Source organism: Oncorhynchus gorbuscha, linkage group LG02 (assembly GCF_021184085.1).
Source record: "Oncorhynchus gorbuscha isolate QuinsamMale2020 ecotype Even-year linkage group LG02, OgorEven_v1.0, whole genome shotgun sequence".
Taxonomy (NCBI): domain Eukaryota; kingdom Metazoa; phylum Chordata; class Actinopteri; order Salmoniformes; family Salmonidae; genus Oncorhynchus; species Oncorhynchus gorbuscha.
The window spans coordinates 13,115,493-13,140,251 of NC_060174.1; the positions used below are offsets into that span (position 1 = coordinate 13,115,493).

At 46.7% G+C, this 24,759-nt stretch overlaps 2 protein-coding genes across 3 annotated transcripts in view; both read right to left on the minus strand.

The window, feature by feature from the left end:
• Positions 1-12,138, minus strand: part of LOC123995651 — a 36,860-nt gene extending 24,722 nt beyond the window's left edge. The window contains exons 1-3 of the mRNA XM_046299304.1: positions 11,932-12,138; positions 10,720-10,854; positions 10,445-10,527 (exon numbers count right to left, since the gene is read on the minus strand). Of these exons, the coding sequence (XP_046155260.1) occupies positions 10,445-10,527; positions 10,720-10,854; positions 11,932-12,138 (425 nt within the window). The remainder of the gene's footprint in view (positions 1-10,444; positions 10,528-10,719; positions 10,855-11,931) is intronic.
• An 8,586-nt stretch (positions 12,139-20,724) lies between these two features.
• Positions 20,725-23,315, minus strand: LOC123991201 (E3 ubiquitin-protein ligase RNF220-like). Of its 2 annotated transcripts, none has more exons than XM_046292546.1 (2): positions 23,081-23,315; positions 20,725-21,481 (listed from the first exon to the last, which is right to left on the minus strand). In XM_046292546.1, exon 2 carries the CDS (start codon positions 21,458-21,460, stop codon positions 20,780-20,782), a length of 681 nt encoding a protein of 226 aa, XP_046148502.1. In that variant the 5' UTR covers positions 21,461-21,481; positions 23,081-23,315; the 3' UTR covers positions 20,725-20,779. The 2 variants fall into 2 exon arrangements, with proteins under 2 accessions (XP_046148502.1, XP_046148493.1); XM_046292537.1 differs by having other exon boundaries at positions 20,725-21,631.
• Positions 23,316-24,759: the final 1,444 nt, after the last annotated feature.

The window sequence follows — 24,759 nt, forward strand, 5'->3', positions numbered from 1 at the left end:
GGGCAGGCTCGGTGCTCAAGAGCTCCAGTGCGCCTGCACGGTCCACCATCCAGAGCCACCTCCACCACCAGTCCTCCGGTAGCAGCCCCCGCACCAGGCTTCCTGTGGGTCCTCGATCCAGTACCACCAGTTCCAGCACCACGCACCAGGCCTCCAGTGCCCCTCGCCTGTTCAGCGCAAGCCAGAGCCTTTCTCCTCTCCTGCGCTGCAGAAGTCTCCCGTCTGCCCAGCGCCGCCAGTCTGCCCAGCGCAGCCAGTGCCGCCAGTCAGCCCAGCGCCGGCAGACAACCAGTCTCTTCCAGACAACCAGTCTCTTCCAGACAACCAGTCTCTTCCAGATCTGCCAGACAACCAGTCTCTTCCAGATCTGCCAGACAACCAGTCTCTTCCAGATCTGCCAGACAACCAGTCTCTTCCAGATCTGCCAGACAACCAGTCTCTTCCAGATCTGCCAGACAACCAGTCTCTTCCAGATCTGCCAGACAACCAGTCTCTTCCAGATCTGCCAGACAACCAGTCTCTTCCAGATCTGCCAGACAAGCAGTCTCTTCCAGATCTGCCAGACAAGCAGTCTCTTCCAGATCTGCCAGACAAGCAGTCTCTTCCAGATCTGCCAGTCAAGCAGTCTCTTCCAGATCTGCCAGACAAGCAGTCTCTTCCAGATCTGCCAGTCAAGCAGTCTCTTCCAGATCTGCCAGTCAAGCAGTCTCTTCCAGATCTGCCAGTCAAGCAGTCTCTTCCAGATCTGCCAGTCAACCAGTCTCTTCCAGATCTGCCAGACAACCAGGCTCTTCCAGATCTGCCAGACAACCAGGCTCTTCCAGATCTGCCAGACAACCAGGCTCTTCCAGATCTGCCAGATCTGCCAGTCTCTTCCAGATCTGCCAGTCTCTTCCAGATCTGCCAGTCTCTTCCAGATCTGCCAGTCTCTTCCAGATCTGCCAGTCTCTTCCAGATCTGCCAGTCTCTTCCAGATCTGCCAGTCTCTTCCAGATCTGCCAGTCTCTTCCAGATCTGCCAGTCAACCAGTCTCTTCCAGATCTGCCAGTCAACCAGTCTCTTCCAGATCTGCCAGTCTCTTCCAGATCTGCCAGTCAACCAGTCTCTTCCAGATCTGCCAGTCAACCAGTCTCTTCCAGATCTGCCAGTCAACCAGTCTCTTCCAGATCTGCCAGTCAACCAGTCTCTTCCAGATCTGCCAGTCAACCAGTCTCTTCCAGATCTGCCAGTCAACCAGTCTCTTCCAGATCTGCCAGTCTCTTCCAGATCTGCCAGTCAACCAGTCTCTTCCAGATCTGCCAGTCTATTCCAGATCTGCCAGTCTCTTCCAGATCTGCCAGTCAACCAGTCTCTTCCAGATCTGCCAGTCAACCAGTCTCTTCCAGATCTGCCAGTCAACCAGTCTCTTCCAGATCTGCCAGTCAACCAGTCTCTTCCAGATCTGCCAGTCAACCAGTCTCTTCCAGATCTGCCAGTCAACCAGTCTCTTCCAGATCCGCTTGTCAACCTGAATCTTCCAGTTCCGCCAGCCAGCCAGGATTTACCGGAGCCTACTACCTGCCTGAGCTTCCTCTCAGTACTGGGCTTCCTCTCAGTACTGGGCTTCCCCTCAGTCCCGAGCTGCCCCTCAGTCCCGAGCTGCCCCTCAGTCCCGAGCTGCCCCTCAGTCCCGAGCTGCCCCTCAGTCCCGAGCTGCCCCTCAGTCCAGTGGGGATCTGGGTGAGGACTATTAGGCCATGGTCGGCGGAGAGGGTGGATTATCCCAGGACACGAAGGGGAGGAACAAGGACATTAATGGAGTGGGGTCCACGTCCCGAGCCGGAACCGCCACCATGGACAGACGCCCACCCGGACCCTCCTATTTTGAGGTGCGTCCGGGAGTCTGCACCTTAGGGGGGGTTCTGTCACGCCTTGGTCATTGTATTTTGTGTTTTTGTTATATGTTTAGGTAGGCCAGGGTGTGACATGGGTTTATATGTTGTTTTTCGTATTGGGGTTAGTAGTATTTGGGATCGCGGCTGATTAGGGGTGTTGTATAGGCTTGGCTGCCTGAGGCGATTCTCAATCAGAGTCAGGTGATCCTTGTTGTCTCTGATTGGGAACTGTATTTAGGGAGCCAGAGTTTCGCTTTGTATTTCGTGGGTGATTGTTCCTGTCTTTGTGTAGTTTCACCAGATAGGTTTTCGTTCCGTTTGTTGTTTTCGTCTTTCAGTTATTTTATGTAACGCATATTTAATTCATTAAAGTCATGAGTAACCAACACGCTGCATTTCGGTCCGACTCTATTCTTTCAACAGACGAACGCCGTTACATATACATTATTTATACCCTTTACATACATGTTACTTGTATAGTCCTAGACAATATTACATGATAGTGAATATCAAACTGTATTCCTATTACACATAAAACGGTACTGTAAAAAGTGCCACGGGAGTTGGGAAACCCGTTTAAAGCCCCAACATTTTGCATTTTATTGAGGAACATTCCATTGTTAGTTAGTAATTCAACATTAATCAAATGAAATGAATGTTGTCAACGTGTATGGAATGAATTACAGTGATCTGTCTTTGAAAGTACTGCCTTCTTGTTCATTTCAGCAGCATATTTCTCTTTGGCTTTTGTTTGTCTGTATTCCCCCTCTGGTGGCATTCATACATCCCTGTGCTCACAACATGAAACAGATCACCATTCAATTGAAAGCTTTTAGTCTCCCAACTGAGTTTGTTTTTCCTGACAATCTGTTGAAGGTCAAAAATATGATCCGAGTAGTATTAGAATGAAAGTGTTGTAGGGAAACTAATAACGTTGCTCTATCAAACAGAATAATTATGCTAGCTAGTTAGCTAGCTCATCTTAGATAAGAGTAGCACCAGTCAGCTACAGTGTGTAACGGCGTTCGTTCGTCGAAAGAGAGTCGGACCGAAATGCAGTGTGGTGGTTACTCATGTCTTTAATGTAGAAGAGCGATACATGAAATAACTTAATAAATATACAAAACGTGAAAACCTATACAGCCTGTCTGGTGAACACTAACACAAAGACAGGAACAATCACCCACGAAATACACAGTGAAACCCAGGCTACCTAAATACGGTTCCCCATCAGAGACAACAAGAATCACCTGACTGATTGAGGACCACCTCAGGCAGCCAAGCCTAAACTAGACACACCCCTAATCAACCACAATCCCAATGCCTACAAAAAACCCAATACGACAACACAATAAACCCATGTCACACCCTGGCCTGAACAAATATATAACGAAAACACAAAATACAATGACCAAGGCGTGACACAGTGACTATTCACACCCATTATCTTTTTCCACACTTGGTTGTGTTATAGCCTGAAATAAAAATGCATGACATTTTTACAAATTAATTTAAAAAATGAAAAGCTGGAATTTGTACCTTGACAGCTCGGGGGTTTGAACTCGCAACCTTCCGGTTACTAGTCCAACGCTCTAAACACTAGGCTACGCTACGCTATTAATTACACTTTGGATGGTGTATCAATACACCCAGTCACCACACAGACACAGGCGTCCTTCCTAACTCAGTCGCCAGAGAGGAAGGAAACCGCTCAGGGATTTTACCATGTTGCCAATGCTGACTTTAAAACAGTTAGAGTTGAATTAATCAAACAGGAGAAAACTAAAGGATAGATCAACAACATTGTAGTTAGTCCACAATACTAACCTAATGACAGAGTGAAAAGAAGGAAAACAAATATTTCAAAACACACACCCTGTTTGCAACAAGGAACTATGTAATACTGCAAAACATGTGGCAAAGCAATTCACTTGTTGTCCTGAATACAAAGTGTTGTGTTGTATAAGACTTTCCCCAAACACATTGTACCACTCTGCATATATTCAAGCATAGTGGTGGCTGCATCATGTTATGGGTATGCTTGTAGTCATTCAGGACTGGGGAGTTTCAGGATAAAAACATGTATGGAATAGAGCTAAGCACAGGCAAAATACTAGAGGATAACTCAGTTCAGTTTGCTTTTCACCAGACACTGGGAGATTAATTCACCTTTCTGCAAGACATTAACGTAAAATACAAGGCCAAATCTACACTGGAGTTGCTTATCAAGAAGACAGTGAATGGTCCTGAGTGGCCAAGTTACAGCTTTGAATTAAATCTACTTGAAAATCTATGGCAAGACCTGGAAATAGTTGTTTAGCAATAATCAATAAACAATTTGTCAGAGCTTGAAGAATAATGGGCAAGAGTTGCACAATCTAGGTGTGTACTTTCCCATGAAGACTCACCGCAGTAGAATGTCCTTTCTGAAGAGCTAAATTACCTTCAACGTGGCAATGTCATAGGATGCCACCAGCTTCCCCGGTCAACTGTAAGTGTTGTTATTGTGAAGTGGAAACGTCTAGGAGCAACAACAGCTCATCCGCAAAGTGGTAGGTCACACAAGCTCACAGAACGGTATCACAGAGTGCTGTAGTGCGTAGCGCGTAGAAATTGTCTGCCCTCGGTTGCAACACTCGCTACAGAGTTCCAAACTGCCTCTGGAAGCAATGTCAGCACAATATATGTTCGTCGGGAGCTTCATGAAATCGGTTTCCATGGCCGAGCAGCCGCACACAAGCCTAAGATCACCATCCGAAACGGCAAGCGTCAGCTGGAGTGGTGTAGAGCTGGCCGCTATTGGACTCTGGAGCAGTGAAAACACATTCTCTGGAGTGATGAATCACGCTTCACCATCTGGCAGTCCAATGGACAAATCGAGGTTTGACAGATGCGAGGAAAACGCTACCTTCCCCAATTCATAGTGCCAACTGTAAAGTTTGGTGGAGGAGGAATAATGGTCTGGGCCATTTTTCATGGTTTGGGATAGGCCCCTTAGTTTCAGTGAATGGAAGTGGAAGCACAATTCTGTGCTTCCAACTTTGTGGCAACAGTTTGGGGAAGGACCTTTCCTGTTTCAGCATGACAATGCCCTCGTGCACAAAGAGAGGTCCATACAGAAATGGTTTGTCGAGATCGGTGTGGAAGAATTTGACTAGCCTGCACAGAGCACTGACATCAACGCCATCGAAGACCTTTGGGATGAATTGAAATGCCAAATGCAAGCCAGGCCTAATCGCGCAACATCAGTGTCCGATCTCACTAATGCTCGTCGCTGAATGGAAGCAAGTCTCCGCAGCAATGTTCCAACATCTAGTGGAAAGCCTTCCCAGAAGAGTGGAGGCTGTTATAGCAGCAAAGGGAGGTGACCAACTCTATATTAATGCCCATGATTTTGGAATGAGATGCTTGACGAGCAGGTGTCCACATCATTTTGGTCATATAGTTTATAAACCAGTTCACTGTCTGAGCACTAACAGCTGTCCCAGGTTAGGTGACAGTTATGAGACATACGCTGACTAGTGTTCACCTGGGGCCTGTAACTCAAATGCTTTACACTTGCACTCGTGTGACAGTTAAGGAGATTGAAAGGGAAATCAAATGTAGCATCTGATCATAGATCCTGCAGTGACAGTTGGATTCCGCTGTCTTCTCTACCATCTGGCTATAAAGCATGGTCAACTCCTCTAGTTATCTGAACTGTGAGTGTCCCAGTCGATGCACCTAAAAGAAAGACATTTCTCTCTCGGCAATAAAGTGTGTGTGTGTGTGTGTGTGTGTGTGTGTGTGTGTGTGTGTGTGTGTGTGTGTGTGTGTGTGTGTGTGTGTGTGTGTGTGTGTGTGTGTGTGTGTGTGTGTGTGTGTGTGTGTGTGTGTGTGTGTGTGTGTGTGTGTGTGTGTGTGTGTGTGTGTGTGGCCTGAGTGGGTCTGGATGAGGTGGCATTAAGAGGCTAATAGAACCATCAAAGCCCCTCGTTATGCGCTAATTAGATGGGCTCTTAAAATACAGATACAAATACTCTCTCTGTGCCTCTGTCTCTCTCTTCAATTAAGGGTCTTTATTGGCATGGGAAACATGTTTACATTGGCAAAGCAAGTGAAATAGATAATAAATAAAGTGAAATTGACAATTAATAGTAAACATTACAATCACAACAGTTCCAAAGCAATAGGGACATTTCAAATGTCATATGTCTAAATACAGTGTTGTAATGATGTGCAAATAGTTAAAGTACAAAAGGGATAGCAGGGGACGAGATAGCAGGGGACCTCGAGTTACGGATGCACAATTGCACAAATACATGAAGGCATGCAGACACACACGCAGACACACACACACACACCTGTCCTCCATACACCACAGGTGTGAGGGGGTGGAAACAGTAAAACAGGACTAATATGAACCCGCAGTAGAAAGACCACACATAGCCCTCAGTGACCCTGCTTACTCTCCTCATACAGATAGCATCAGAAACTGTCTCAGTCACGTACCACTGCTGCGGGTATGAGGGACATAGTATAGAAAGAACTGGACCCGTATTCATGAATCGTCTTAGAGTGGTGATCTAGGATCAGCTTTTTAACTCTAGAATCATAATGAACAAGATCACATGGACAGGGGTCCTGATCTGTCCGTCTGTCAAACTGTCCGTCTGTCAAACTGTCCGTCTGTCCGTCTGTCAAACTGTCCGTCTGTCCGTCTGTCCGTCTGTCCGTCTGTCCAACTGTCCGTCTGTCCAACTGTCCGTCTGTCCAACTGTCCGTCTGTCCGTCTGTCCAACTGTCAAACTGTCCGTCTGTCCGTCTGTCAAACTGTCCGTCTGTCAAACTGTCAAACTGTCCGTCTGTCCGTCTGTCCGTCCGTCTGTCAAACTGTCCGTCTGTCTGTCCAACTGTCCAACTGTCCAACTGTCTGTCTGTCCGTCTGTCAAACTGTCCGTCCGTCTGTCCGTCTGTCCAACTGTCCAACTGTCTGTCTGTCCGTCTGTCAAACTGTCCGTCTGTCTGTCCAACTGTCCAACTGTCCGTCTGTCAAACTGTCCAACTGTCCGTCTGTCAAACTGTCCGTCTGTCCGTCTGTCAAACTGTCCAACTGTCTGTCAAACTGTCCGTCTGTCAAACTGTCCGTCTGTCAAACTGTCCGTCTGTCAAACTGTCCGTCTGTCAAACTGTCCGTCTGTCAAACTGTCCGTCTGTCAAACTGTCCGTCTGTCAAACTGTCCGTCTGTCCAACTGTCCGTCTGTCCAACTGTCCAACTGTCCAACTGTCCAACTGTCCAACTGTCCAACTGTCCAACTGTCCATAACTGTCCGTCTGTCCAACTGTCCGTCTGTCAAACTGTCCATAACTGTCCGTCTGTCAAACTGTCCATAACTGTCCGTCTGTCAAACTGTCCATAACTGTCCGTCTGTCAAACTGTCCAAACTGTCCGTCTGTCAAACTGTCCGTCTGTCAAACTGTCCATAACTGTCCGTCTGTCAAACTGTCCTGTCCAACTGTCCGTCTGTCTGTCCAACTGTCCAACTGTCCGTCTGTCAAACTGTCCGTCTGTCAAACTGTCCGTCCTGTCAAACTGTCCAACTGTCCAACTGTCTGTCTGTCCGTCTGTCAAACTGTCCGTCTGTCTGTCAAACTGTCAAACTGTCCGTCTGTCAAACTGTCCGTCTGTCAAACTGTCAAACTGTCAACTGTCCGTCTGTCAAACTGTCCAACTGTCTGTCAAACTGTCCGTCTGTCCTGTCCGTCTGTCAAACTGTCCGTCTGTCAAACTGTCCGTCTGTCAAACTGTCCGTCTGTCAACTGTCCAACTGTCCAACTGTCCAACTGTCCAACTGTCCAACTGTCCAACTGTCCAACTGTCCAACTGTCCATAACTGTCCGTCTGTCCAACTGTCCGTCTGTCCAACTGTCCATAACTGTCCGTCTGTCAAACTGTCCATAACTGTCCGTCTGTCAAACTGTCCATAACTGTCCGTCTGTCAAACTGTCCATAACTGTCCGTCTGTCAAACTGTCCATAACTGTCCGTCTGTCAAACTGTCCATAACTGTCCGTCTGTCAAACTGTCCGTCTGTCAAACTGTCCGTCTGTCAAACTGTCCGTCCATAACTGTCCGTCTGTCAAACTGTCCGTCTGTCAAACTGTCCGTCTGTCAAACTGTCCGTCTGTCAAACTGTCCGTCTGTCAAACTGTCCGTCTGTCAAACTGTCCGTCTGTCAAACTGTCCGTCTGTCCGTCTGTCAAACTGTCCGTCTGTCAAACTGTCCGTCTGTCAAACTGTCCGTCTGTCAAACTGTCCGTCTGTCAAACTGTCCGTCTATCAAACTGTCCGTCTGTCAAACTGTCCGTCTGTCAAACTGTCCGTCTGTCCATCTGTCAAACTGTCAAACTGTCCGTCTGTCAAACTGTCCATAACTGTCCGTCTGTCAAACTGTCCATAACTGTCCGTCTGTCAAACTGTCCGTCTGTCAAACTGTCCGTCTGTCAAACTGTCCATAACTGTCCGTCTGTCAAACTGTCCGTCTGTCCAACTGTCCAACTGTCCGTCTGTCAAACTGTCCGTCTGTCAAACTGTCCGTCTGTCAAACTGTCCAACTGTCCAACTGTCCGTCTGTCCGTCTGTCAAACTGTCCGTCTGTCAAACTGTCCGTCTGTCAAACTGTCCGTCTGTCAAACTGTCCGTCTGTCAAACTGTCCGTCTGTCAAACTGTCCGTCTGTCAAACTGTCCGTCTGTCAAACTGTCCGTCTGTCAAACTGTCCGTCTGTCCATCTGTCAAACTGTCAAACTGTCCGTCTGTCAAACTGTCCATAACTGTCCGTCTGTCAAACTGTCCGTCTGTCCATAACTGTCCGTCTGTCAAACTGTCCGTCTGTCAAACTGTCCATAACTGTCCGTCTGTCAAACTGTCCATAACTGTCCGTCTGTCAAACTGTCCGTCTGTCCAACTGTCCAACTGTCCGTCTGTCAAACTGTCAAACTGTCCGTCTGTCAAACTGTCCATAACTGTCCGTCTGTCAAACTGTCAAACTGTCCGTCTGTCAAACTGTCCATAACTGTCCGTCTGTCAAACTGTCAAACTGTCCGTCTGTCAAACTGTCCATAACTGTCCGTCTGTCAAACTGTCAAACTGTCCGTCTGTCAAACTGTCCATAACTGTCCGTCTGTCAAACTGTCAAACTGTCCGTCTGTCAAACTGTCCATAACTGTCCGTCTGTCAAACTGTCCATAACTGTCCGTCTGTCAAACTGTCCGTCTGTCAAACTGTCCATAACTGTCCGTCTGTCAAACTGTCCGTCTGTCAAACTGTCCATAACTGTCCGTCTGTCAAACTGTCCGTCTGTCAAACTGTCAGTCTGTCAGTCTGTCCAACTGTCCAACTGTCCGTCTGTCCAACTGTCCGTCTGTCCAACTGTCCGTCTGTCCAACTGTCCGTCTGTCCAACTGTCCGTCTGTCCGTCTGTCAAACTGTCCATAACTGTCCGTCTGTCAAACTGTCCATAACTGTCCGTCTGTCAAACTGTCCATAACTGTCCGTCTGTCAAACTGTCCGTCTGTCAAACTGTCCATAACTGTCCGTCTGTCAAACTGTCCGTCTGTCAAACTGTCCATAACTGTCCGTCTGTCAAACTGTCCGTCTGTCCAACTGTCCGTCTGTCCAACTGTCCAACTGTCCGTCTGTCCAACTGTCCAACTGTCCGTCTGTCCAACTGTCCGTCTGTCCAACTGTCCGTCTGTCCAACTGTCCGTCTGTCCAACTGTCCGTCTGTCCAACTGTCCGTCTGTCCGTCTGTCAAACTGTCCGTCTGTCAAACTGTCCATAACTGTCCGTCTGTCAAACTGTCCGTCTGTCCAACTGTCAAACTGTCCGTCTGTCAAACTGTCCATAACTGTCCGTCTGTCAAACTGTCCGTCTGTCCAACTGTCAAACTGTCCGTCTGTCAAACTGTCCGTCTGTCCAACTGTCCGTCTGTCCAACTGTCCAACTGTCCGTCTGTCCAACTGTCCAACTGTCCAACTGTCCAACTGTCCGTCTGTCCAACTGTCCAACTGTCCGTCTGTCAAACTGTCCATAACTGTCCGTCTGTCAAACTGTCCATAACTGTCCGTCTGTCAAACTGTCCATAACTGTCCGTCTGTCAAACTGTCCGTCTGTCAAACTGTCCGTCTGTCAAACTGTCCGTCTGTCAAACTGTCCGTCTGTCAAACTGTCCATAACTGTCCGTCTGTCCAACTGTCCATAACTGTCCGTCTGTCAAACTGTCCGTCTGTCAAACTGTCCGTCTGTCAAACTGTCCATAACTGTCCGTCTGTCCAACTGTCCATAACTGTCCGTCTGTCAAACTGTCCGTCTGTCAAACTGTCCGTCTGTCCAACTGTCCAACTGTCCGTCTGTCCAACTGTCCAACTGTCCGTCTGTCAAACTGTCCATAACTGTCCGTCAAACTGTCCAACTGTCCTGTCAAACTGTCAAACTGTCAAACTGTCAAACTGTCAAACTGTCAAACTGTCAAACTGTCAAACTGTCAAACTGTCCGTCTGTCCGTCTGTCCGTCTGTCCGTCTGTCCAACTGTCCGTACAACTGTCCGTACAACTGTCCGTACAACTGTCCGTACAACTGTCCGTACAACTGTCCGTACAACTGTCCGTACAACTGTCAAACTGTCCGTACAACTGTCAAACTGTCCGTACAACTGTCAAACTGTCGTACAACTGTCAAACTGTCCAACTGTCAAACTGTCAAACTGTCAAACTGTCCGTCAGTCCAACTGTCCGTCAGTCCAACTGTCCGTCAAACTGTCAAACTGTCAAACTGTCAAACTGTCCGTCTGTCCGTCTGTCCAACTGTCCAACTGTCCAACTGTCCGTACAACTGTCCGTACAACTGTCCGTACAACTGTCCGTACAACTGTCCGTACAACTGTCCGTACAACTGTCCGTACAACTGTCCGTACAACTGTCCGTACAACTGTCCGTACAACTGTCAAACTGTCCGTACAACTGTCAAACTGTCCGTACAACTGTCAAACTGTCCGTCTGTCAAACTGTCCGTACAACTGTCAAACTGTCCGTCTGTCAAACTGTCCGTCTGTCAAACTGTCCAACTGTCCGTCTGTCAAACTGTCCGTCTGTCCAACTGTCCATAACTGTCCGTCTGTCCATAACTGTCCGTCTGTCCAACTGTCCATAACTGTCCGTCTGTCCAACTGTCCATAACTGTCCGTCTGTCCAACTGTCCATAACTGTCCGTCTGTCCAACTGTCCATAACTGTCCGTCTGTCCAACTGTCCATAACTGTCCGTCTGTCCAACTGTCCATAACTGTCCGTCTGTCCAACTGTCCATAACTGTCCGTCTGTCCGTCTGTCAAACTGTCCATAACTGTCCGTCTGTCCGTCTGTCAAACTGTCCATAACTGTCCGTCTGTCCGTCTGTCAAACTGTCCATAACTGTCCAACTGTCCGTCTGTCCAACTGTCCAACTGTCCGTCTGTCAAACTGTCCAACTGTCCGTCTGTCAAACTGTCCGTCTGTCAAACTGTCCATAACTGTCCGTCTGTCCAACTGTCCATAACTGTCCGTCTGTCCAACTGTCCATAACTGTCCGTCTGTCCAACTGTCCATAACTGTCCGTCTGTCCAACTGTCCATAACTGTCCGTCTGTCCAACTGTCCATAACTGTCCGTCTGTCCGTCTGTCAAACTGTCCATAACTGTCCGTCTGTCAAACTGTCCATAACTGTCCGTCTGTCCGTCTGTCAAACTGTCCATAACTGTCCGTCTGTCCGTCTGTCAAACTGTCCAACTGTCCGTCTGTCAAACTGTCCGTCTGTCCAACTGTCCATAACTGTCCGTCTGTCCAACTGTCCATAACTGTCCGTCTGTCCAACTGTCCATAACTGTCCGTCTGTCCAACTGTCCATAACTGTCCGTCTGTCCGTCTGTCAAACTGTCCATAACTGTCCGTCTGTCCGTCTGTCAAACTGTCCATAACTGTCCGTCTGTCCGTCTGTCCATAACTGTCCAACTGTCCGTCTGTCCAACTGTCCGTCCGTCCAACTGTCCGTCCGTCCAACTGTCCGTCCGTCCAACTGTCCGTCCGTCCAACTGTCCGTCCGTCCAACTGTCCGTCCGTCCAACTGTCCGTCCGTCCAACTGTCCGTCCGTCCAACTGTCCGTCCGTCCAACTGTCCGTCCGTCCAACTGTCCGTCCGTCCAACTGTCCGTCCGTCCGTCCGTCCAACTGTCCGTCCGTCCAACTGTCCATAACTGTCCAACTGTCCATAACTGTCCAACTGTCCGTCCGTCCGTCCGTCCGTCCGTCTGTCCGTCCGTCCAACTGTCCGTCCGTCCAACTGTCCGTCCGTCCAACTGTCCGTCCGTCCAACTGTCCGTCCGTCCAACTGTCCGTCCGTCCAACTGTCCGTCCGTCCAACTGTCCGTCCGTCCAACTGTCCGTCAGTCAGCCTGTCTAACAGTCAGCCTGTCTAACAGTCAGCCTGTCTAACAGTCAGCCTGTCTAACAGTCAGCCTGTCTAACAGTCAGCCTGTCTAACAGTCAGCCTGTCTAACTGTTAGCCTGTCTAACTGTTAGCCTGTCTAACTGTCTGTCACTCAGCCTGTCTAGGTCTGCCTGCCTGCCTGCCTGTTTTCTCATTTAGCGGGCCAGAGGGACTGAACATAGCAGTGGTTGCTTTATTCAGGGCTAGGTAGTCAACCAGCCAACCAGACAAGACAAGACACATCGACCCAGCACTATCACTGGGATAAGGGCAGCCAAGTAAACAGAGCCTTTATAACACAGTGGAGAAACACAGTGGCTGATGTTCTGTGCAAGCGTGTGTGTGCGCGTTTACACACATGCACGCGTTCGACCGCATGTGTCTGTAGCCCTGGTGCTCATCAATACCCCCCAGCGATACTCCCTCCCGGTCTGCTAACACTGAAGAACAAAGAGGTCTGGCAGCGTCGGCCAGTTATAGATCCTCACCGCTCTGTTTTTGTTCAATCAGATCATGCTGTGGTGCTGTAGTGAGGACACTTTCAGTTCAAAGTTCAATCTCCTATGAACATGGCTTCAAAAGAGACTTGAACATGCGCTAATGAGGCAGGATCACCTCCAGTTAGAAGCTAGAGCCAGCGGCAGGTTGGTTCTAGCCCACCCAGACATAGGAACCTGTGATAATACTGACTGTCCTGGGATTCTGGACATTTAATAGTGCATAATTCTGTATAACATTCTCCGCTTTACAATGTGCCTGGCTGGCACAGAATATAATGGATAATTTCCGTGACACCCACAGTAAAGCTGCTAAATCTGCTGATCATTTTAGATTTTTTCTTAGAGAGACAGGAGTAAACACACCCCACAGCAAGAGGGGTGGATAAAGGTCACTTCACACTGTCACAATTCCTAAAATAATTTGGATTATTTTATGACATGGGGTTGATTTCAGTACGGACTGACCTCTTCATTTGCCTGCCCCTAACCAGGCTTGTACTGTCCAGCACAGCTTGTATGGAGTCAATTAGTGTCATCTCCATACTAACGACTTGTGTAACAGAGAGTGTCTGTGTTACTGCAATGAGTGGCTATTGAGATGGCTTCAGATCGCTTATTCATTCAGGGTAACCCATCCACTATCCAGCCTCCTCAAGCCAGTCTTCTGCTAGAATAGCCTTGACACAAACACACACACACACACACACACACACACACACACACACAACACACACACACACACACACACACACACACACACACACACACACACACACACACACACACACACACACGGTGCCCAGGTCAGCTGTTTGTTCAGCCACTCCCGCCCACAATTGCTAATAACCGTTCCGCACACGTCCGACTATACGTAATAAAGCGGAAATCTGAGGCTACTATGGCCAATTTATTGCCTGTATATAGACTTTTTCTATTGCATTATTGACTGTATGTTTGTTTATTCCATGTGTAACTCTGAGTTGTTGTTTGTGTCGCACTGCTTTGCTTTATCTTGGCCAGGTCGCAGTTGTAAATGAGAACTAGTTCTCAACTGGCCTAAATAAATAAATAAATAAAGAACAGGGACAGAACAGGAGATGTGTTCAGTGATCCAAAACCGCATCCCCCGCCACCTCACCTTAGACCTATTCCCTATATAGTGCACACCCCCACACAAGGCTCTGGTCAAAAGTAGTTACGATATATGGAATAATAGGGGGCCATTTGGGACGCAACCTTCCCTACATCCAGCCACCCAAAGCCCCGCCGCCACCCTCCATCTCCCTCCATGGGTCTATGAAGTGAGATCAGAGAGAGAGGCGTTCAGACCATGTGATGCGGCAGGTCCATCAGGCCATTTAGGACGAAGCCTTACACTCTCTCTCCCCATGTTACTGTAAAATTCCTCCTTTAACTGGGCTCCTTTTAGACCTGAATGAGGACATATGGATTCCATGTCACTCGCAGACAACCCCCCTTGTGTCTATACACTGAGTGGGTGTGTGTGGTTGCTGGTTGAGGATATGGGCACTACAGACGACAGACAGTACAGTGAATGTTACTTGGGACTATAGAGGTTGGTTGGAGTGGGAGGCAGCCTAGGGCAGACGGTTACGAGCCAGTCTAGGGCAGACGGTTACGAGCCAGTCTAGGGCAGACGGTTACGAGCCAGTCTAGGGCAGACGGTTACGAGCCAGTCTAGGGCAGACGGTTACGAGCCAGTCTAGGGCAGACGGTTACGAGCCAGTCTAGGGCAGACAGTTACGAGCCAGTCTAGGGCAGACAGTTACGAGCCAGTCTAGGGCAGACAGTTACGAGCCAGTCTAGGGCAGACAGTTACGAGCCAGTCCAGGGCAGACAGTTACGAGCCAGTCTAGGGCAGACAGTTACGAGCCAGTCTAGGGCAGACAGTTACGAGGCAGGTGTGGTGTAAAGAGGTTGTTATGGATTAAATGAATGTTAGGGGTTGGAATAACAAGTCCTAAGGATAGTTCGGGATGGGGGGTTTCTACTCTGTGTGTGGGTGGTATGGATGGAAGGATAATGTATCAATGTGCTGTGTGGGTGGGTGGGTGTTATGGAAGGATAATGTATCAACGTGCTGTGTGCATGGGTGGGTGTGTGTGTGTGTTATGGAAGGATAATGTATCAATGTGCTGTGTGGGTGTGTGTGTGTTATGGAAGGATAATGTATCAATGCGCTGTGTGGGTGGGTGTGTGTTATGGAAGGATAATGTATCAATGTGCTGTGTGGGTGGGTGGGTGGGTGTTATGGAAGGATAATGTATCAATGTGCTGTGTGTGTGGGTGGGTGTTATGGAAGGAAAATGTATCAATGTGCTGTGTGCGTGGATGGGTGTTATGGAAGGATAATGTATCAATGTGCTGTGTTGGGTGTTATGGAAGGATAATGCATCAATGTGCCACGTGGGTGGGTGTTATGGAAGGATAATGCATCAATGTGCTGTGTGGGTGGGTGTTATGGAAGGATAATGTATCAATGTGCTGTGTGGGTGGGTGGGTGTTATGGAAGGATAATGTATCAATGTGCTGTGTTTGGTGGGTGGGTGTTATGGAAGGATAATGTATCAATGTGCTGTGTTGGGTGTTATGGAAGGATAATGTATCAATGTGCTGTGTTGGGTGTTATGGAAGGATAATGTATCAATGTGCTGTGTTGGGTGTTATGGAAGGATAATGTATCAATGTGCTGTGTTGGGTGTTATGGAAGGATAATGTATCAATGTACTGTGTGGGTGTTATTTGTAAGTCGCTCTGGATAAGAGCGTCTGCTAAATGACTTAAATGTAAATGTAATGGAAGGATAGTGCATCAATGTGCCGTGTGGGTGGGTGTTATGGAAGGATAATGTATCAATGCGCTGTATGGGTGGGTGTTATGGAAGGATAATGTATCAATGTGCTGTGTGAGGGTTATGGAAGGATAATGCATCAATGTGCTGCGTGTGTGGGTGTTATGGAAGGATAAAGTATCAATGCGCTGTGTGGGTGGGTGTTATGGGAGGATAATGTATCAATTTGCTGTGTGGGTGGGTGGGTTGGTGTTATGGAAGGATAATGTATCAATGCGGTGTGGGTGGGTGTTATGGAAGGATAATGTATCAATGCGCTGTGTGGGTGTTATGGAAGGATAATGTATCAATGCGCTGTGTGGGTGGGTGTTATGGAAGGATAATGTATCAATGTGCAGTGTGGGTGGGTGTTATGGAAGGATAACTTCTACCACTTCCACACACTGCTGCTCCTGGCCAGACAAGACGAAGGGAACGAGAAAGAAAAAGAGAATAACAGCCCCCCGCCCCCCGCCGCCCCGCCAGGATGAAAGCTCCCCACTTAAGAGTACATTAGAAGAACAAATTACTGCCACGACAGGAGGGCAACAGTCAAACACGACCTCGAACATCAAACACAGTCACCATCCCATTCATATGCTTCTTCTTCTCTCAGACAATGTCTCTGAAATCCCAAAGTGCAGTCCACATGGTCCAGACATTCTCTTCATCTACAGTATTGTAACACAGCTGTCAAATGGATCGTACCATTAGAAGATCCCTTTGATTTGGGGGATGTTTGGCTTGGTTATTCTATCTCTTTCTGATCTTAACCCCCCTCAGTCTAATGCTAAATTATGTGTGTGGCAAAGAGAGGGGAGATCTCTGTAGCAGATGTACAGTAGGTCCACTCACTCACACCATGACTCGGAAACTCTGCATCTTGGGTTAATGCTTCCTGTTCCCAGTCACTTGAATTGGACACAAATATGGGGGAAATCTTCCTTATCGGGATGGGCGGCAAAAATCTGCTGTTGAGGGACTGTGGGAATTCTATGGGATAACTGGATAGAAAACAACTCCATCCTCCACTGATGGGGAAGCGAGGCCCAGGGAAGTTACCCGAATGGGAGAGGGGAAACATTTGAGCGTAACACTCCAAGGCTTGGTTCACCAGATGTGTTCAGTGTTTAAGAGTCCTCTACGGTCTGTTATACACACCTGTTATGGAACTCAAGGGAACACCAAACCTGACTGTACAGAATCAATATCCCATAGATTAATGGTAGGCTACATTCTACATGACAATGTGTTCCCACAGTAGTGCACTACGTAAGGAATAGGGGGCCATATGGGACACAGGTGCAGACTTGCCACAGGGATTCATTCTCATGTGATGCTTTATGGGTTTAGTTGGTTCCAGACACAGTTTCCGTGTGTGTGTGTGTGTGTGTGTGTGTGTGTGTGTGTGTGTGTGTGTGTGTGTGTGTGTGTGTGTGTGTGTGTGTGTGTGTGTGTGTGTGTGTGTGTGTGTGTGTGTGTGTGTGTGTGTGTGTGTGTGTGTTCTTTCAGAGCAGCTGTCCAGCGGAGGGTGTATTGATTGAAGTCTCCTGTAAGACATACTGTTTACATCTTACAGAGGAGGAGATCAATAGGAACCATTCCATGTTCATGCATACACATCTATCGGCTCTTTAGTTCCAAGATGCAGTCACACACACACAGACACACCCCACGCACAGAGACACACACACACACACCACGCACAGCGACACACACACACCACGCACAGAGAGACACACACACACCACGCACAGAGAGACACACACACACACACACACACACACAGACACACAGACACAGACACAGCTACACAGACACAGCTACACAGACACAGCTACACAGACACAGCTACACCTTTGTCTGATGGCTTTACTTTGCTACAGAATTATTTTCTCACCTGCCCACATTTACTATTCATACAACTGGACACACCAATCAGAACTCTCCCTTACAGTAACTCAACATCATACGGTGTGATAACAACACAGGGATTTGAAGGGAAGATCACCACAGTCTGTCTGTCTGGAAATCTGCAGTAGACAATGTTTTACCATTCTCTTCCTCTGTTTTTGTATCCTTTTAGTTATACAGCTCAACCCCTAGAAGTTTGAAACATCTCCCTGAGGAAAGTCAGCATGATTCACCTCGTTGGAGACATCTGCCCTTTGAAAGAGAGGAGCCGTTTAAACAGCTGTCACATCTGTTCGTCTGCACATCTCCAGATAAAACGTCTGGGGCCATAATGCTGATCTACTGTAAGGATCAGGCCCTACCTCTGCCCATGTAGTTTTATTCATTGTGATGTAAAAAAAAAAGCAAATCTGATCCTAAATCAACACTCCTACTCTGAGCCGATTGGCACATACGGCCCCTGGGGTAATGTTGTGTTTGGATACAGGAGAAGAGAAGAGGAGACATCATGAAGACATATAAACTAACACTGTGTCAGACAAACAGCCAGGATAGCCACAACAAGCCTGTCTAACCAGAGCACATAGAACCGTTTTTAACTCTTGATATACTCACACAAAATTAGCCAATTCACAGTGAGCTCCTGTAGATAGATTTCAACTGGAGACTGTATGCTAATGAATGTATCTCTAAGGGCATAGAAGATGGGTAAATTCGTTTGAATTCAATCCTTTTTTGACAGCACCCCTTTTAATTTGAATGAAACCTTTCATATACGTTTGCCTGTTGCAGAAGTGGTCAGAAAGTTACTTTTTGGACCTTAAAGCCCAAACATTCAGGAGATGCTTAAAGTTGCCCCATTTCGCATACCCCACTGTACATTGTGTTGCAACATCCATGTCTTCATCACTGGAAAAGATAAAAGGTTTAGATCGGTAGCATTTTAAAGCTTACAGACAGGGTTTCTAATAGGTTTTATTTTACCTTCATTCAACTAGGTAAGTCAGTTAAGAACAAATTCTTATTTTCATTGATAGCCGAGGAACAGTGGGTTAACTGCCTTGATCAGGGGCAGAACAACAGATTTTTACCTTGTCGGCTTGGGGATTCAATCTTGCAACCTTTAAGTTACAAGTCCAAAGCTCTAACCACTAGGCTACCAGCCGCCCCAAATATCATTTATTGATAGAATAGAGAGGGACATAGAATGCCTGTGAACACACTTGGTGTTTTGTGATGTATGTGTCGTGCTTTATGGGTCATAGGGTATGGGTTACGCAATATGGGTCATACTGTATGAGTCGTATGGTATGGGTCGTACCATATGGGTCGTTACATATGGGTCGTGAGGTATGGATCATGCTGTATGGGTCGTACAGTATGGGTCATTAAGGATGGGTCGTAAGGTATGGATCATGCTGTATGGGTCGTTACGTATAGGTCGTTACGTATGGGTCGTACGGTATGGATCATGCTGTATGGGTCGTTACGTATAGGTCGTTACGTATGGGTCGTGAGGTATGGATCATGCTGTATGGGTCGTTACGTATGGGTCGTGAGGTATGGATCATGCTGTATGGGTCGTACATGTCCATACGTAGGCTACATATCCATGTATGGTGTCATGTATTATCATGAATGATCATACCGAGGTTTTCTACGTAGCAATCAAAGAGTTTCATCCCCGTACATTTTGAAGCTTAACACTGTTAGTCAATCAAGAGGAACCAAATATCAGACTTTAGAAAGTGCTGGCAGCTCAACTGCATCAAAGCCCTGAGTTTGCCTGAGCTTCAATCTAATTGGATAAAAAAAAGAAAGAAACTCTGCTTCTAACACTCAGAGTACATTTTTCGAGAACTTTGAGCTACATAGCACCATCCACTTTGGGTTCTGCAGCCCTATTCCATGCCCCCTGTCCATCCATGCCTGTATTTTCATCAAATTGTTCTCTGTTTGGAGGTAATATGAGCACAGATACACACACACACACACACACACACACACACACACACACACACACACAGGAGTGCACACTCGTAATGAACACATACACAAAGACACTCACAGGGTGTCGCTCTCGTAATAAGCCTATGAACACACTCACACACACCTGTTTGGCATCTTCCCTTTCCTGTCACTGTTAGGTTTCATTATTGGGATTCCTGCCTGTCATTCACCCGACGGCATTTCAAAACCAGGAAGTTCCACAAAACCAGACACTCACAGGCTTGCACACACACACACAATCCGTTTCTTTTGTTAAGACAAGGCATCCCAGCTCCAGGCCTTGATGTGGGATGAAAAGTATCTTTGTTATATGGAGATCACAGCTCTCAGCTCCCCCCTCTCTCATTGTCATTATTTTCAACATGGCCCTCCCCTGATCTACCGAGGATTGTGGGCCCTCTCTCTCTGGGGACTTTCATCTGTCAGGCACCACCTTGGTGGCCGTGCGGGGGTTAGTTTTCCCATCTTACCTTGTGCTGGAGTGTCTGCCTTCCTTCCCACTCTTTGGAGGTGGAGACAAGACGAGGGCAGGCGAGCGCCGTTGTGCCCCCGCGCCGTCGGGCAATTATCCTCTAGTGTAATGAGGAGCTGCTCTCGCCCCGGCGCTCTGACTGACACCTCTCTCCTTCATGTTGTCAACACAACAGATGGCTCATGATTGCGTGGGTGGCCATATTGAGTTGAGGATGTAATCTGTGGAGCCGAGAGCTGCGCCATTTCTCGTCGCATGGCTGCCTTGCTCGCTCTGTCACCTCGTTATCTCTGAATAGGGTGTTTCTCACTCAAACTTCCCCTCCTCTTATGTTTGTCTTCCACCTTATTGAAAAACTATACATTCAGTGGTAGTACTAATGGTAATCCGTGACCAATTACCAGAAACATGGACGAGTGGTCAAGTCCAAGAGAGTGTCACATTCTTTGCACAAGCAGGAAAAGATTTGGGTTAAGATTGTCAAAGAGTAGAAAGGACACAGTCCATAAAGACACACATTAAAAATTCAAGATGTAGGCCTTCCATAATTGTCAATGATTTCATCGATTGAATTGACCCCAAGGATTTTTTAAAAGCGTACAATTCCTGCTAGGATTTTGCTGCGTGTCTTTAAATCACACTGTATTACTGCCACTATATTACCACCCATATAGATATGCTTGGAGAAGTATATACAGAGGAGGATACTCACAGTGTTTCTTACGGTCCTCAGGACTAGACGAGGCCTCTCTGTCCGACAGCAGCCCAGACACCGTAAACAACTTCCTCCCAGAATCCTCGGCAGCCTTGAGTGATCCCGGTGAGCCAGAGAGGAAACACCCTCCTCCAAAATCATACTCCTTCCCCTCAGAATCTGTGTAGCAGCCCTTGAGCCTCTTAGCAGGGGTGAAGGCTGACTGATAACCCCTGGTCTCCCTCTCTTCAGGCGGGGAGGAGAAGGGTCGGAGGGCTCCTACCCCAATGTGGTTGAGCATCCCCAGGGAAGGGCAGTCCAGGTTGTTGGGGTGAAACTGGAACTGAGGATGGAGGTGGAGCAGGGAGGCAGGGAAGTCTCTGGCAGGGAATGAGCCGTGGCCGGAGATAGGCCCCTGACGGTTGTACATGGAGGCAAATGTGTAGGAGCCGGAGGGGAAGTCCTTCACAAAGATTGGGGCCCTGAAGGACCTCGGGGCCTGGCAGGGGACGGAGGCCTGGCAGGGGACGGAGGCATCACGGCCTGTCTTGGCTGTGGAGGCCAGCACCATCAGGGCTGGGGACGCCAGGGGACCTGGCAGGTAGGAGGAGCTGTCCATCTTGAAGGTGGGCCAGGGTAGGTCCATCCAATCAACTCCTCGCTGTCCCTAAAGCGAGGGGGGACTGGTCAATAGGGGATGGGCTTAGTAATGGTGTGCTTTGGAGAAAGATGAGGTTGATGCTGAATGACTTCACTGTGAGTCCATCCTCAGAGTCGTTGAGCCAGTAACCGAAATGTCACTGGTTCAGACGAAAATCTGTCAATTATTGTCAGAAATGAGGGTGATGTAAGAAAGAGATATGGGGGATGAAAGAGAAGTGTGACCCAATTAACTAATTCAAAAGTTAAATAATAACTTTACCAAAAATAAGACATTTCCATAAGGAATGTGCAATCTGGAGAGAAAATTGTGTTAAGAATGGTAACACACTTTCATACTCTAAGTAACTAAACTGGGAAAGGAAAAGCTGCGCTGATTTGTATTAGTAACTGAGAATGTGCTGTTAAATTCAATTGAAAGTTACATTTTTTAAAAACATAGAAACATACAATAGAAAATAAAGTAAAACGCATATATTTCCATGTACTTGACATTACGTTTTATGAAATAGATATTTGGGTGAATATCATTTTTTTTGTGTGGTCTGCATAAAAGGTTAAAATAATCCCAATATTGGCATCTAATTCTAAAATGTAAATGTACAGATCTTTAAGAGGATTATAAAACGAATCGTTTCTGTTTCCTCAATGTTAAAGTTTCTGAAATTAACCTATTTATAGGCTACAAATGATCAATTAAAAATGATGTTCCTTACATGTTTGGTTATGAAAGAGATCGTTTTGCTATTGATCATCTACACTTATAGTGAACTATGATAGATTTAGATGTTTTTTACATATGAATGTGCAAATTAAAAACTTCTGTTCAACAAAAAACAATCACATGAAAGAGGTCGCATGTATTCTGCGTTCTCTCGCCCCAAGTGACTTTTTTAAACACTACTCAGTCTACCAAAATCTACTATTGTGTACCTTAGCAGCCCTTCCCTTCCTCGTTGTTTTACTACTCCGTACTCATTCTAATGTGAGAGCGTAATAACATCCTTTAGACTCCCTGCTAGATATTTTTTTTCAATTTTGTTTATTTTATGTATTATATAGGTCTATTTAGACTTAACACGCCAGGCCTATATATTAGAAACATTTCAAGCCATCCCATGTGTTGGATATATCCCAGAGATGACACACCTTACGCAACCAGTCAACTAATCATCAAGGCCTTGATTAGGTGAATCTGGCGAGATAGTTCAGGGCAACTACAAAATTGTGAAACGTCTCAGGGTCCCCAAATGAGCGGTTTAACAACAACGTCAGAAGTTGGACAACAGAATTCCCAACAAACATCTTGAAAAGTAGGCTATTCAAATGTAAAACAAACCCTGATTTGCGAGTAAAAAATTATAATAATAATAAGTGTAGCAGTCTTCAAGAGCAAATACCTGATAATAAAACATTTATCCAGATAATTATAAAAAATATTAATAGGATATTGCATATAGGACCGACAAGAAGCCAACAAAATGTAGAATAGGCTACACAATAAGGCTATACATGTGCTAATTTAACCCATAACTCCTAGGTTACCATAACAATTTAACAGTTAAGAAGAAGAAGTTGCATATAGGGCTAGACGTAGGCTACTTACCGAGTTAAAGCGTAGTAATGGACCTTTGTTAACCGCACAAAGAACACTTTCTCAAGTTACGATGTCAGAGATCGTTGGCATCTTAAAAAAAACACGCGCTTGCGATTCTTTCCAAGTATAGTGCGGTATTTGTCACGTGGACGGACCAATTATAATTGTAACAGAGGAGGTGGTGAATTTGTGAGGTTAAAGCGACGCTGGTTCAGGCTGTCGTGGCTACTGCTGCTGCTGCTCAGATGCTTGTCCACGCTTCGAGTGATGATCGCCTCTCCCAGCTCTCTTAGCCTACCTTTCCCCTCCGAGTTACTCTCCCCGAAGAGAGTCTGTGAGCTACATTTAGAGAGTTCAATATGTTATCCTCAGTGCTAGCCTCTATCCTGAACAACAACATTATACTCAAACGTGATTAAGCCATATCCAACTGCTTTAAAAAATAATGTACCTCTGGCAAAGGTACAAATAAGTAACATACATGGCCATTTAAATCCTGATAACAACATGCTTTAGTCCTGATTGTAAACATTTTATACCAAACACAGATGTTCAGGCATAGATATTGTCTAACTTCAACTCAACATTGAGATTTTACATTTGGCATTGTTTCTTGCCATAAAATAAACTCCACTTTTTGTAATGGCAGTGTAATGAACTACTAGGCTACTTAAGTTTAAAGGTAACAGTATAGGCTGGGGACTGAGGAAAGGGGATAACCTTGAAAAGGACCAACACTGGACAGTACAAGGCCCAGGCTTAATAACATGCCTAATGGGGTCAGTCTCACATGTGACGGAAAGCTTTATAAAATGTGAAGTTCTTGGGACTGAGTTGTCTTCCATTCCTCTGTTCAGTAGAGAATTGCTTAGGTTGATGGCCATGTCCTGTGCTTTTGATTTAGGGAAAATATGCTGTTGCTGAGTTAGAATACAAATGATAATTTAATGCTGAAATTGTGTCTATTGGGTGGTTGATCTTCTTGACTCGGAGGGATTCAGATATTTAACACTGTTTGATGGATAACACGAGAAAATCACAAATCACTCTTAATGTGGTTTTATCAGAATTTGTATAGTTTAAAGACTTTCTGGGAATAATGTTATTGAAATAATGATGTCTTCCCCTGAGCCATTCCAGAGGTTCTGTTGGGCTAATCTAATGTGACACGTAATTTCCATGTCTCCAACGGTACTATGTTTGCTTCCCCTCAGGTCTCAGTCTGTAATTGTAATGGTTTTCGTCCTCCTCTTCTGAGGAGGACTAGGAAGGATTGGACCAATACGCAGCGTGGTAAGTGTTCGTTATATTTTTAATCAAAACTGAACACTACACAAACTGAAAACAAAATAGTTCTGTTTGGAAAACAAATCACCCACAACCAAAATGGGGAAAACAGGCTACCTAAGTATGATTCTCAATCAGAGACAACGATCGACACCTGCCTCTGATTGAGAACCATACCAGGCCAAACAGAAATACAACATAGAAAAAAGAACAGACTACCCACCCCAACCCTCCACCACAGCTCTCCACCCCAACCCTCCACAGCCCACCACCCCAACCCTCCACTACAGCCCACCACCCCAACCCTCCACCCCAAACCCTCCACAGCCCACCACCCCAACCCTCCACACCAAACCCTCCACAGCCCACCACCCCAACCCTCCACAGCCCTCCACCCCAAC

Coding starts and splice junctions, on each gene's coding strand:
- LOC123991201 (XM_046292546.1), bottom strand. CDS start 21,460: ATGGACCTACCCTGGCCCACCTTCAAGATGGACAGCTCCTCCTACCTG.